Below are 12500 nucleotides of genomic sequence, written 5' to 3' on the forward strand. Positions count from 1 at the left end.
TGTCCTTCCTCCCCCCCCCGTCTGTTCCTCCAGCTTGCCTCCCACTCTTCCTCTTCTTTCCAGGACACACAGACACTTTTTATGTTTTGGTTCGTTTCTGGACTGGAGTAAATTCTTGCAATTCAATTTTATTCTATTTTAAATCGATTTCCTTTCTGTCTGATACACATTCCGATAGATTTAGACGAGGAATTGAATTGGTGTGTGTGTGTGTGAGAGAATGTGTTTGTGTGTGTGTGTGTTTGTGTATGTGTGTGTGTGTGTGTGTGTGTGTGTGTGTGTGTGTGTGTGTGTGTTTGTGTGTGTACATGTGTGTGTGTGTGTGTGTGTGTGTGTGTGTGTGTGAGAATGTGTTTGTGTGTGTGTGTGTTTGTGTATGTGTGTGTGTGTGTGTGTGTGTGTGTGTGTGTGTGTGTGTGTGTGTGTGTGTCTGTGTGTGTCTGTGTGTGTGTGTGTATGTGTGTGTGTGTGTGCGTGACAGAAAGAAAGAGAGAGAACAAGACAGAGCGTGTTTACGTAAGCATGTTTGTGTGATGGCTACAGCACCAAAGGCTCTGACTGACAGTCTAAACCTTCTAGAATGTTCTGATCACTCAGCAGACACAGAGACTAATCCGGGCCTGACGTCGGGGTCCGGTGATTAGCAGGGATGCATTATTCATCCCCACAGGAAGTGATGTGAGTGTACAGTGTGACCCAGCACGCATCGACCAGTGGGAGGTGCTGGCCTTCTGTCTCTCTCAGTGCTCTCAACCAGCACAACCACACCAGAGAGGGGACATCTTACAAGAAGGCAAGCTGTCCGTCTGAAGAACAGATACAAATACACCGACAGCAGCAATGACTGTTTTGTAAAATATGTAATTTTGTAGCGTCTACTCTATGCGACGGTAGATCTATTTCGGCACTTCCCTGAAAACAAATACACACGTAGTGAATTGAAGATATAAAAGTTTTAGGGTAATTGCGTGAATGTGTCTGATAGTGCCAGATATGGCTACTTTGTCACACAGCGCAGACACAGCAAAGGTATGGCTGGGTCCTCTGCAGAGGGAGGGAGAAAGAATTACTGAGGAGGTGAAGCAAAGGAGTGAGTGAGTGAATGAGAGAGAGAGAGAGAGAGAGAGAGAGAGAGAGAGAGAGAGAGAGAGAGAGAGAGAGACAGAGAGGCTCGGCACTTGCGATCAAAAGTCAGAATGGGTCGACTCCCTGTCGTCCAAAAATACTGTGTTCCTTTTCCACCGGAGAAGCAGAGAGAAATGTCAGGCTGCCAATTGAAATGTCAGCTGCTGTGAGAGTGTCTGTGAGAGGAAACAGTGTTGGCACCCTCACCTCACCGTGCCAGACGACATTAAGAGCCTCCTCGGATGGTTTACACACGCCTTTAATGGGAAAATATCCCCAGACCTCAAAGAGCATTTGTATATGCTGAGGCAAGGAAGGGCAAGCAAACATTCTATCTTTGTTTCTCTCTCTTTCTCACTCACTCACAGACCCACAGGCACACATCCACGCTCAGCTGAATTCAGTTTAATGAATACATTTATTTCAATTCAATGGCATTTATTGACACAATCAAATGTACTTTTCTCTCACGAATGCACACACACACACACACACACACACTATTTATCTTCCTCACCCAGCATGTGCACACATGTCAACAGCTTACTTAAAGCAACAGCACGCTGGAATTTACTATCTTTTGAGGCATGGTTTTATCGGCAACTAGTTTTGGTATCACCTTCAAAATCCTTTTGATGGTATATGGTAATGTAAAGGACAGATACACACACCTGTCATTCCCTCGAGCCACCCAGGCCACGAACTATGCAGTGGTCTGGGGACCACATTTACTTTCACCTTCACAAGTCACAAGCTCATGATACATCTGTCATTTGTATCCATGGCTATTACTAATTGTTGTGTTTACATTCTGAGAAAAACTGAAAAATTGCTGTGCTTTAAAACATTTGTGTTCCACACTAAAAAGATAATTCATTTGACCACTGAATGTCTCATGTCATTAATTTAGCTAAACAGATCTGAAAATCACCATTACTCTCTGCACTCAAGTGGCTCAATAATATCTGCTTTGTCAATATCAATATCTGCTTCGTCAATGCAGGACAACATATTATTATTATTATTATTTTTAAATTAGCTATTTTCTCCCTAGCTATCATGTAGTCCATTTGTTTTGGGTGACTACAAGCAGAGGCACGTGAGAAGTTGAAGAATGCTCAAACTAACAGGGTCAAAAAGGTCAGTTATAATGCACATGTCACAGTATTTAGAGTAGTATACTCTATCATTCATATCAGTAGTATACTCTATCATTAAGTACCATTTCATAAATCTATTTGTTCATATGCTTTGAACTCTTGTTTTCTTTTTGCATCTAATACACTTTTTTCTCCATAGCTTATAGTGCTTCTTTTTTTTGACAGTGCAAGAAAGACGAACTTAAAGGACCCTTTCCTAAGCATGGGGTCAAAGGTCCAGCTGTGCACCCCACCCATCTATGCTCATGTACTGTTTCTGTTCATAAAAGATGCAACCTACTCAAGTGGAGGAGAGAGGTAGAGTATATCAGAAGTAGATTTTTTTCATTATTTCCAGTATTATTTGTCATGTATCTAATCCAACCAAAACATTAACACACACATCAAAGTGAAAAATATAGATTCTGATATTGTATAGAATTTTGACATTCCTGTCTTTATGTAGATCTTGGTTGATTTTGAGTGCAGAGACTCTTTCAGTTCTAGACAGACAGACAGCCACCCCGGCTGTCAACACATTTTACTGCACAGACCACTGCAGGAGGTTCTGGTTATCTCACACAGATGACCCTCTAACTTCAAGTATTTTGTAGAGAAATGTCTGCCTTTGATAGTGCTTACATCATAACTAAACGGGGACTTAACAATGAGCGGTGATTTAGCATGCAGGTTGAATTAGCATCACTGTACTGGCTGGTGCTGGTGAGGTAACCAATTGAGCAAGTAGGCTACTCTCTCTGCCTCCTCAGTAGCATTTCTTATTCATTTTGAAGTCATTATTTGTGCATTTCCGCATTGGGTTACTAGCCCTCAGGCGCAGTCTTTCATATAAACTCATTGAGCTAAAAAAAAAAAAAAAGAGTGGAAAGCAAATGACACATGAGGGAGAAGAAGGAGGAAAGGAGATATAAGGAGAAGGAGAATGGTAAGAGAGGCAAGAAGTGAGTGAGGAAAAAACCAAGGAGATGACATGAGGGAATGATGGAATAGTGCCAAATAGGTGAGTAGAGGGGGAGAGAGGAAGACAGGGTATCAAAGCAATCAACGCATAAAACAGAAGAGCAGACAAGTCTCCGGAGCAAAGGGAAAGAGGGATGAGACAGGAGGGAAGGGGGAGGAGGAGGTGAGGGAGGTGGAGGGACGTAGAGGGTGTTGCTCCCCAAACTCCTCACATCTGCTCCTGATCACATCAATCAGTGGCTGTGTTTGCTGGGGTAATTAGTTCACTGCCAGAGAGCGCCTCTCCTGCTAATTGTTCTGTGTATCCTCGTCTCCCCCGTTCACTTCCCCTCAGGTCCCTCTCTTTTTATGTAACTTCAGAGTTTTAGAGCAGGTGGGGCCGTCGGACCTGTGTGTGTGTGTGTGTGTGTGTGTGTGTGTGTGTGTGTGTATGTGTATGTGTGTGTGTGTGTGTGTGTGTACGTGTGTGTGTGTGTGTGTGTGTGTGTGTGTGTGTGTGTGTGTGTGCTTGTGTGAGTGTGTGTGTGTGTGTGTGTGTCTGTGTGTGTGTGTGTGTGTGTGTGTGTGTGTGTGTGTGTGTGTATGTGTGTGAGAGAGAGTGTGAGGGAAAGAGAGGTTGGGAGAGACAGTGTGTGTGCTTATGTTGGTAGCGGAGCCTGAAAGGCTTAGAATAATAAGGATGAGATGGCTGTGAAGAGGGAGATGGAAAAGAATCGTGGCTATTTGCCAAAAGCAGCAGCCTGGTAAGAGGCACACACTCAGCGAGATCACAAGAGGTAACAACACAACATACCATAAGAGAACAGGACAGAACAGAGCTGAAGAGAAGAGAACAGACCAGAAGAAACTAGACCAGACCGTACCAGAACACACCATACCTTACAAGACCAGACCATATCAGACCAGACCAGATCAGATCAGACAGACCCAACCAGACCAGACCAGACCAGACCAGACCAGACCAGACCAGACCAGACCAGACCTAACCAGACCAGACCAGACCAGACCAGACCAGACCAGACCCAACCAGACCAGACCAGACCAGACCCAACCTGAGCAGACCAGACCAGACCAGACCAGACCAGACCAGACCAGACCAGACCAGACCAGACAAGACAAGACAAGACCAGACCAGACCAGACCAGACCAGTCAAGACTCAACCAGACCCAACCACAACAGGAACATAGAGGGTGAGATGACTGTGACCATGTGGCCATGGCTGCGAGTGATAGAAGCCTGGCTGCTCAGTGTTCTCACAGGCCCTCTGTGGAGCTCTGGTGAACTGCTTCCAGATCTGTCTTATCTCCCCATCAGGCTTTGGGTTCGTGTCCTCCGCATGTTACACTCTACTCTTCCCAAAGCCCTTCCAAGCTCTGCACTAATCCTATTTCACACCTCACATACCCCTCCCATGACCCCCGCAACACACACACACACACAGAGACACACATACACACACACACACACACACACACACACACACACACACACACACACACACACACACACACACACAAACACACACACACACACACACAATCATTCACACAGACACATACTAACGCACACACACTCAATCACACCCACACCCACACTAGGGCTCAGAGAATGAAAAAGACACAGGTCAGAGGGGTCAAAGTGTCCAATACATAAGCTCTGGAGTCAGCTGGGGGTGAAATGCCATACGCTCCATTTTTCACCAGTCTCTCCCAATATCTGCCCACACCTCCTTATCTCACAGTGATTGAGGGATTCCCTGGGTGAGAAGAACTGAGCATGTAGGATCCATGAGCATGTGACGTCTCAGATAACACCTAGATGGGTTCAGTAGCCAGCCAGTACACTTTCTGATGGACATGTCTGTCTATACTGTGCGTTATCTTTCACTTTGGATAAAAATCTGTAGTCACTGTAAATGTAAATAATGTTCTAGCAGCTAAACTGATAGGGTAAGGTGATGACAACACCATGTTCTAAGGGTGGAAGCCTGGAGAAAACTTAAATAGCCTACTTATGCATGCATTTATGATACTTAAGATACCTTATGAATATGCTTAATGAAAATATATACATGTAATTGTCAATAAATCAACCCATGAATAAACATAAAGAACCAGCGATCATGGACAGGTTTCAAAACTAAATATAGCAGCTACGGGAGAAAAAAAGAGTGGGAGAAACAGGTGAAGGGATAGAGATGTTGGAGTGATGTATGTAGAGAAGGAGAAATAGCCTGTGAAAGAACCACAATGACACTCCGTGTTGCATTCGCATGGGGGACCTTATGTCTGCTTGCCACGTCGGCTCGCGTTTGCGCACAGAATTACGCCGGGCAGGCAGTCATGCCCAGGCACCCACTCCTAGTCACAATTCCTCTCATCCTCCTTTCAACCAGAGCTGGAAATAAAGAACAAGGTTCCAAGGCCTCCTTCACAGCCCACGCTTATGTCTGAAGACACGCAGACAAAACTAAAATATCGTCTTGGTGGAAATCAATCCATCTGCACCTACACTGAGAGCGCTATCCTCTCCTCTCCTCTCCTCTCCTCTCCTCTCCTCTCCTCTCCTCTCCTCTCCTCTCCTCTCCTCTCCTCTCCTTTCCTCTCCTCTCCTCTCCTCTCCTCTCCTGCTTCCCCAGCGATGGACAGACAGCCTCCCCTCATGGTGTGAGCGAACTGGCTGTGAAAGTGTTGCTGACACGGGGCCCCAGATCTCACACCCCGCTATCACGCCACAGCTGCCGTCTCAGACCACGCCGTGTGTTGGAGTCACAGAGACACCACCGTTTTATCTCGTGTCAGTCCTCCATCACCCACCACCCCACCCTTATGGGCCATGTGAGAGGTTCGTTTATGAAACCTGTTTGGATTGAATGTCCTGCGAAACGACGCCAAATGTGAAAGTTGGAAAGCGCTTGCTCAACCACAACAGATGTGAACGGCCAAAATCTTAGTGAATTTATGAATTAATTAGAGCCTCCAAGAGTCAGAGAGGCTGCAGTGTCCAACACTTTTAAGACTTACAGCGAGTCAAAGAGTCAGCGTGCCCCCAAAGCACAAGTTGTAGGAGATACCTGGACAACAAGAGCAAGACCCAAGGAGTTGAAGATGAGAATGAGAAGCCTTACCCTGCCATGACGATGAAAAAGTCCAGTCGGTTCCAGGTATCACCAAGGTAGCAGCGACGGCCAAAGATCCCCAGTGCCACCATCTTCACCACCATCTCAAGTGCAAAGAAGAAGTAAATGAAGGCATCAAACGCCTGAGGGAGAAAGAGAGAGAGATAAAACACTAGGCTGAAAACTGAGCTGTGTGAGTTCAAAACACAATAAAGTTTCAAGCATTGAAAACTCAAGAGATCAGCCCTGAAACCAGTCTCCCTCTGTCATTTGGATTTGAAGTTAACTAATTCATTAACACATCTATCTCAGACCAAATCTGCTTTCCAAAGTCAGATCAGATTAAAATTCATTATGAGACAATGTAAGAAAATGTATTTGAAACACTGGGACAGTCAAACCAAATCACACGAATTAGAATACTATCTTACCCTATAAAGAGACTTTATCTTTACCATCACAGATACAATACATCATCACTGTATGACTGGTCAGATTGAGACATGCACTTTATCCTTTATTGTTAAAATCACAAAAAAAACAATATACAATACATATTCAATATAATAACACATTTCCATTCACTGAATACTATGGACAGTGCTTCTGGCTGCCCAGTTTGAATGGTCATGCCAATAAAGCTACTTCAATTTGAATTTGAGTGAGAGACAGAAGAAAAGGTGAGAAATGGAGGAGGGAATAGAATCATAACAATCGCAGTGTATCTCATCTTAATAACATCTGATCCAAATTATGCTTTGGCAGAACTTGTGAATATTTATATAATGGCATAATGATTTGTGCTCAGACATGGAACATTAGTCTGGAATTGTGCTGCTTGTTGGACTGACACCGCAGACGAAACTGAGCAGACACGGGGGGCACAGGTTCAAGTCTGGCCTGATGTCATTTCCCAATCTTCCTCCCACCTCTTCTCTGCTTCACTTCCTGTCATAACTTCACTGTCCTATCCAAATAAAGGCATAAAAAGCCCCCTCCCCCCCCCCCAAAAAAATTAGCAGACAGCAACGCAAACAAAGTCAACTGCACGCCAGCGACTCAACGTAACGTATCTATTTCCCAGAGACGCATTGTGTACAATCACTTCTCCACTGTTCACTCTTCTGTTTACTTGCGACTGTCAGTTTTGTTCTTCCTCAAAGGCCTCAAAAGAATCAAATAGCTCTCCCCTCACTCCAGTCCAGCGTAAGTCAGAGAGCCTCCGAGACTGACAGCATCTCTGATTGCTTTATCTCCACCAACGGAGCACGTGTGACAGCGGCTGTTTGTTTAGTGCGTGAGTGGCTTCCGTGAACTTAAATGAAGCCATTAATTAGCTAATAACAATCAGAGTGACGGCTGATTGCAGCTGTCATAGAGTTCCTGGGTGGGCTAATTAAGGAGGCAGTGCTATCCCACATTTGTAGTTGAGGTGGGGGGGGGGGGGGGGGGGGGGGGGGTTGAAGGCTCTGTAAAGCTGACGCCAGCCGTAATGGCCGTCATCGCCAGCTTATTTAGCCATTTCTGCTGTGCTCGAAAATGAAGCCTGTGGGAGAAGCGCGTCTTCTTTTTTTTTCATTTTCGTGGTGTTATGTTCTCAGTGCTAACTGCGGTAATTAGAGAATGTGAAGGTAAAGCTGAAAAATGACATGCTGGGACACACAGAGAGGGTTATGAAATGCGGGGTAAGCTATATTTCCAAGGATGCGGGGTGTGGGGTATACTGCATTTCCAGTGTTCTTAGTTAGCATGGGTTACCAACAGTGACACGAATGGTTACAAGGCTGCTTCATTTGGGGGGCTCCACAGGTGGGTGGGACAGAGGAGATTTCAGATCCTGGTGGAGCTGAGGAGGACTGGGGAAGGGGATGGAGTGATACATGGAGAAAATTGTGGAAAACATTTGTAAGTTGTAAACCAATCCAATGTGTTGGACATGAGGGTGGGACATTGGGGAATAGTGGAGAGAGGAGAGAGTAGATGCCAGTATTGTCTGGACTAAAGTGTGTTGATTTGTTCTGAGAATAATTGGCAACATTTAGAGGTTTAAATTAATTTGACATTTTTAAATCAATCCACTGAGTTCAAAGTGGCAGCATGGTTTAGATAGAAAGGTGCTTTAAGTGAGTTAAGCAATTGGTAGGCTTTAAGGTGACAGACAGCCTTGTCTGAGGTGGATGTTGTCTCAAAATGGCCAAGTCATGCCTGACCTCACAGGATTGCATATGAGCTGGCTTCCTACCATTGATCCTGTACTTCCCCCATCCATTTTCTACAACAAGCTTCGTGTGATATGAAGCATGGAAATAACACACACACACACAGGCACACACATAGACAAAGAGAGTGGAGGATGAGCAGAAGAACGTGGGAAGCAGAAAAAGAAAGGAAGAGAGAAGGAACGTGAGAGAGAGGTGAAGAGCGAGGATAAACCATATCTGCCTGTCACGCGCATGCCCTTTGCACATTCCCCTCAGTTGCCAAGTGAAGGGAACATCAACAAAGGAAGAGAACATATACCAGCCAGCATCCGAGTTTGATTCATCAGGCTCGGTTTCTTTCTTTATTTACGTCGACTCTATACACGAACTATATTTAACCCTGAGCCCGTTCACTCACACAGAACACAATGACTCACTGGGAGGCAGAGAGGGAGAGAGAGAGAGCTAGAGGGAGAAAGGGTGCGGGACCATTCAGAAACGCTTTTTTATATGGATGCTTTCCCAGCTGGTCCGGCTACACTGAGTCAAGACTCATCGGTTCGAAACCCACTGACTCACTTGAACGGAGGCTGGCCGCCCGCCTGGGGGTAACTTCTGGGGCGACAGGCAAATGGATCGGGAACCTCTCCTATCACTAAATTAGCAGCTGGCACTGTCATGGCAAACTCTTAATCTTGCCCGAGCATCTCTGGGCATCTGTGTTATGGTGCCAGAAGGGAGGGTAAGCATTCTGGACGCCTCAGACTTTGAAAAGTTTGAAAAGGATGAACAGCATTATGGTGCCCTAAAGGCTCTGCTGTGCATTTAAAGACATAAAGAAATGTCAAGGATAATCAGCTTTCACAAAGTATAGTTTCATACTAGTTTCATTCTACAGGGTTGTGTGTCCAGCACCTGGCCATGTGGACTTCAGGCAAGCTAGGAGCTATGCACATTTTCCCCTCTACAAGTAGCATGTTTTCAATTCCTTGGTGTCCACATCTCCAACAATCTCACCTGGTCCCTGAACTCCTCCCTTCTGATGAAAAATACGCAACACTTCCTGCTGAGTCCTAACAAAGCTCATCGGTGTCCCACAGTACTGGTGGAGCCTAAATCACACTGTGAAGCTCACCTGTGTTCCGCAGTACTGGTGGAGCCTAAATCACACTGTGAAGCTCACCAGTGGATGATGAAACCTGCCCAGCAAATCACCAGCACCTAGTTACCCAGCATTGAGAACATTTACCATACACACTGCCTGGGCAGAGCAAAACGCTTCATCAAGGATGCATCCCACCCTAATCAAGGACATTTAACTCTCCTCTCATCCGGCAGACATTACAGTAGCCTCCGCTCCTGCACCAGCAGGCTCAGGAAGAGCTTCTTCCCTGAGGCTGTGAATCTGCTGAACTCCACACCACAGCACTAAGCATTATTACACTCATTACTGCTTGGTCTCAGCACGTGTTACATTTGCATTATATTCTTGCACAGGCTGAACCTCTCATTAGGGGCGTAACTATAGGGGGAGCTGCAGGTACAGTTGCACCTGGGCCCGTGGGTCTAGGGGGCACGTAGAATCGTGCTGCTTGTTGGAATGACACCTCAGCAGACAGCAACGCAAACAAAGTTGACCGCAAGCCAGCGACTCAACGTAACATATCTATTTCCCAGAAACCCATAGACATATGTAAATCTAAATAGTTTGAATAGCCAAGACGCATTGCCAAAATACTGATGTATAGCCATATTCAGCAAAACAAATACAGCACGGAATACGTGCGCAGGGGGAGGGGGGGTGGCGGCGGTTAGTGATCTAACCTAATAATTTCACAGTTTCAAGTGTTAAAGGCAGAATATGTGTGCGGGGGGAGTGGGTGTGGCATTGGTATCAAACATGAACAAAAAGGGTATGGGACTGAAAAATGTTTGGGAATCACTGCCAGATAACTATTATTTATATTGCTCATGTAGCCAAGGCAGTGTGCGTGGAACTCCCTGAGTGACGGTTAACCTCTGGAATTTCACATTCGCATTAAGTAAGTCTGGAGAGTTTGCTATTTTTTAAAAGACGGGACTGTAGCCTTTAAGTGGCTGAAAACACCACCTATGTGAAAGCTCTAGGGGCTTTAGTGAGTGCATGTAACTATTCTGGTTTCACATGAAATAGCGGCCACCCTGTCATTTCTGTAATGCTTTTGAACTGGACTTTTATTTTCAAAACTGTCAATTCTCTTGAGCTGTGTTTAGAGCAATTCTACAGTCTTACACAGCCTGACATAGTCTTACACAGTCAAACAGACCCGCACACACAATAGTGGTAATTTAATTTACGAAGACGAATGACGAAATATGTTCACGGACAACTTTTTTCCATGACTAAGACAAGATGATGACGAGATGACACCGACGTCATTACTACAACTACGGCAACCTACTTCAAGTCTTGGGAAGGGGGACAACGCTCCGACGCTCTCCAATATTTAAAATTTGGACCAATTGTAAACGGTTGCCTGAAAAGCAGATGGATCCTTTGAAGCCATGTTATGCAGACCGTTTTCAGTTTATGTTTTTGCAGGTAGCTAGTTTGTACTAAAACAGCTTTTACATCATGTAGTCTGCAAAAATATAACCATATACAAATAACAAGCTAATTAAATGTATCTGTGCTAACAGTGCGGTTGGTGTTTGCAAGGCAAGTGACTTGTGAGGTCTCAGCTAGATTGTACATTTACTTAAAGCAGCAGTAGCTAAAAAAGACTAAACTGTCAACAGTTTTAGACTTAAATACTTTCTAAATATGACTGAAATGCCCAGACTTTTAGTCAACTAAAACTTGACTGCAAAAACAATATGGTTGGCTAAATATAATCAAAACTAACAAGGACATTTGGGACAGGATTAAGACTAGATAAAAAAAATACCTGACAAAATGAACACTAGCAGACACACACACACACACACACACACACACAATCTCAGATGCTTTAGAAATCTAATCATAGGTAAGCAGTGTGTGTGAAATCACCTCACACCGCAAATCAATTCTGACCGTGGGGTTATCACACCTGAGGTGGTGTTACAGTGGAGAAGGTAAACCTGCTGGGATAGGAGAAAAACCTGCAACCACACACGGGCAGTGTTAACATAAACAGTTCTCCCAATCCCATATTATACAAACTCTCTCTCTCACACACACACACACCTTCCCTGTGTCTGACCCCCCCTCCCCTCCCCCCGTGCTGTCAGTCTAACTGTATTGGCATCATCGACGGCCCTCGTGGGCGGATAATAGGGCGTGAGTGTGTCGGGGATCCCGGCAGATAATTAGGGAAGTTTTATGTGTGAGGGCTCGGGGCTGTGAGAGAAGAGAAGGGAGAGGGTCTGTAAAAAGGCCATCCTTTCGCCTGTCAGGAGAGTCCCTCCAGTGCCTGCCTGCCTGCCTGCCTGCCTGCAGAACCTGCAGCGAGAGTGAGCCTCATTAACGACAGAGGACAGGGGGGAGAGAGAGAGAGAGAGAGAGAGAGAGAGAGAGAGAGAGAGGGAGAGAGAGAGAGAGAGAGAGAGAGAGAGAGAGAGAGAGAATGAGGGGGAAGAGGCTTAAGATAGAGGTGAGGACAGAAAGGGTAGTGTTGAATGAGAGACACATTAGGGAAGGAGAGACACTCCTGAGGGAGAAGACAGGGGAGGTGGAACTAGGGAATATTAGACAGTCTGAGACAGACCGAGGCTGAGAGAGAGAAAAAGGCAGAACGAGAGAGGAGAGAGATATAGAGATGGAGACACACACAGACAGAGCCAGTCAAAACCAGGCTGAGTATTTGTGTGTGTGTGTGTGTGTGTGTGTGTGTGTGTGTGTGTGTGTGTGTGTGTGTGTGTGTGTGTGTGTGTGTGTGTGTGTGTGTGTGTGTGTGTGTGTGTGTGTGTGTGTG

At 45.4% G+C, this 12500-nt stretch overlaps 1 protein-coding gene across 1 annotated transcript in view; it reads right to left on the bottom strand.

The window, feature by feature from the left end:
- LOC308366996 (voltage-dependent T-type calcium channel subunit alpha-1I-like) overlaps window positions 1-12500 on the bottom strand; it is a gene marked incomplete at both ends in the record, with an annotated part of 117389 nt that overhangs the window by 63864 nt on the left and 41025 nt on the right. Inside the window, one exon of the mRNA XM_080840818.1 lies at window positions 6374-6507. Within this exon, the coding sequence (XP_080696944.1) occupies window positions 6374-6507 (134 nt within the window). The remainder of the gene's footprint in view (window positions 1-6373; window positions 6508-12500) is intronic.

This window comes from Sprattus sprattus, assembly GCF_963457725.1.
Source record: "Sprattus sprattus genome assembly, chromosome: 6".
NCBI lineage: Eukaryota > Metazoa > Chordata > Actinopteri > Clupeiformes > Clupeidae > Sprattus > Sprattus sprattus.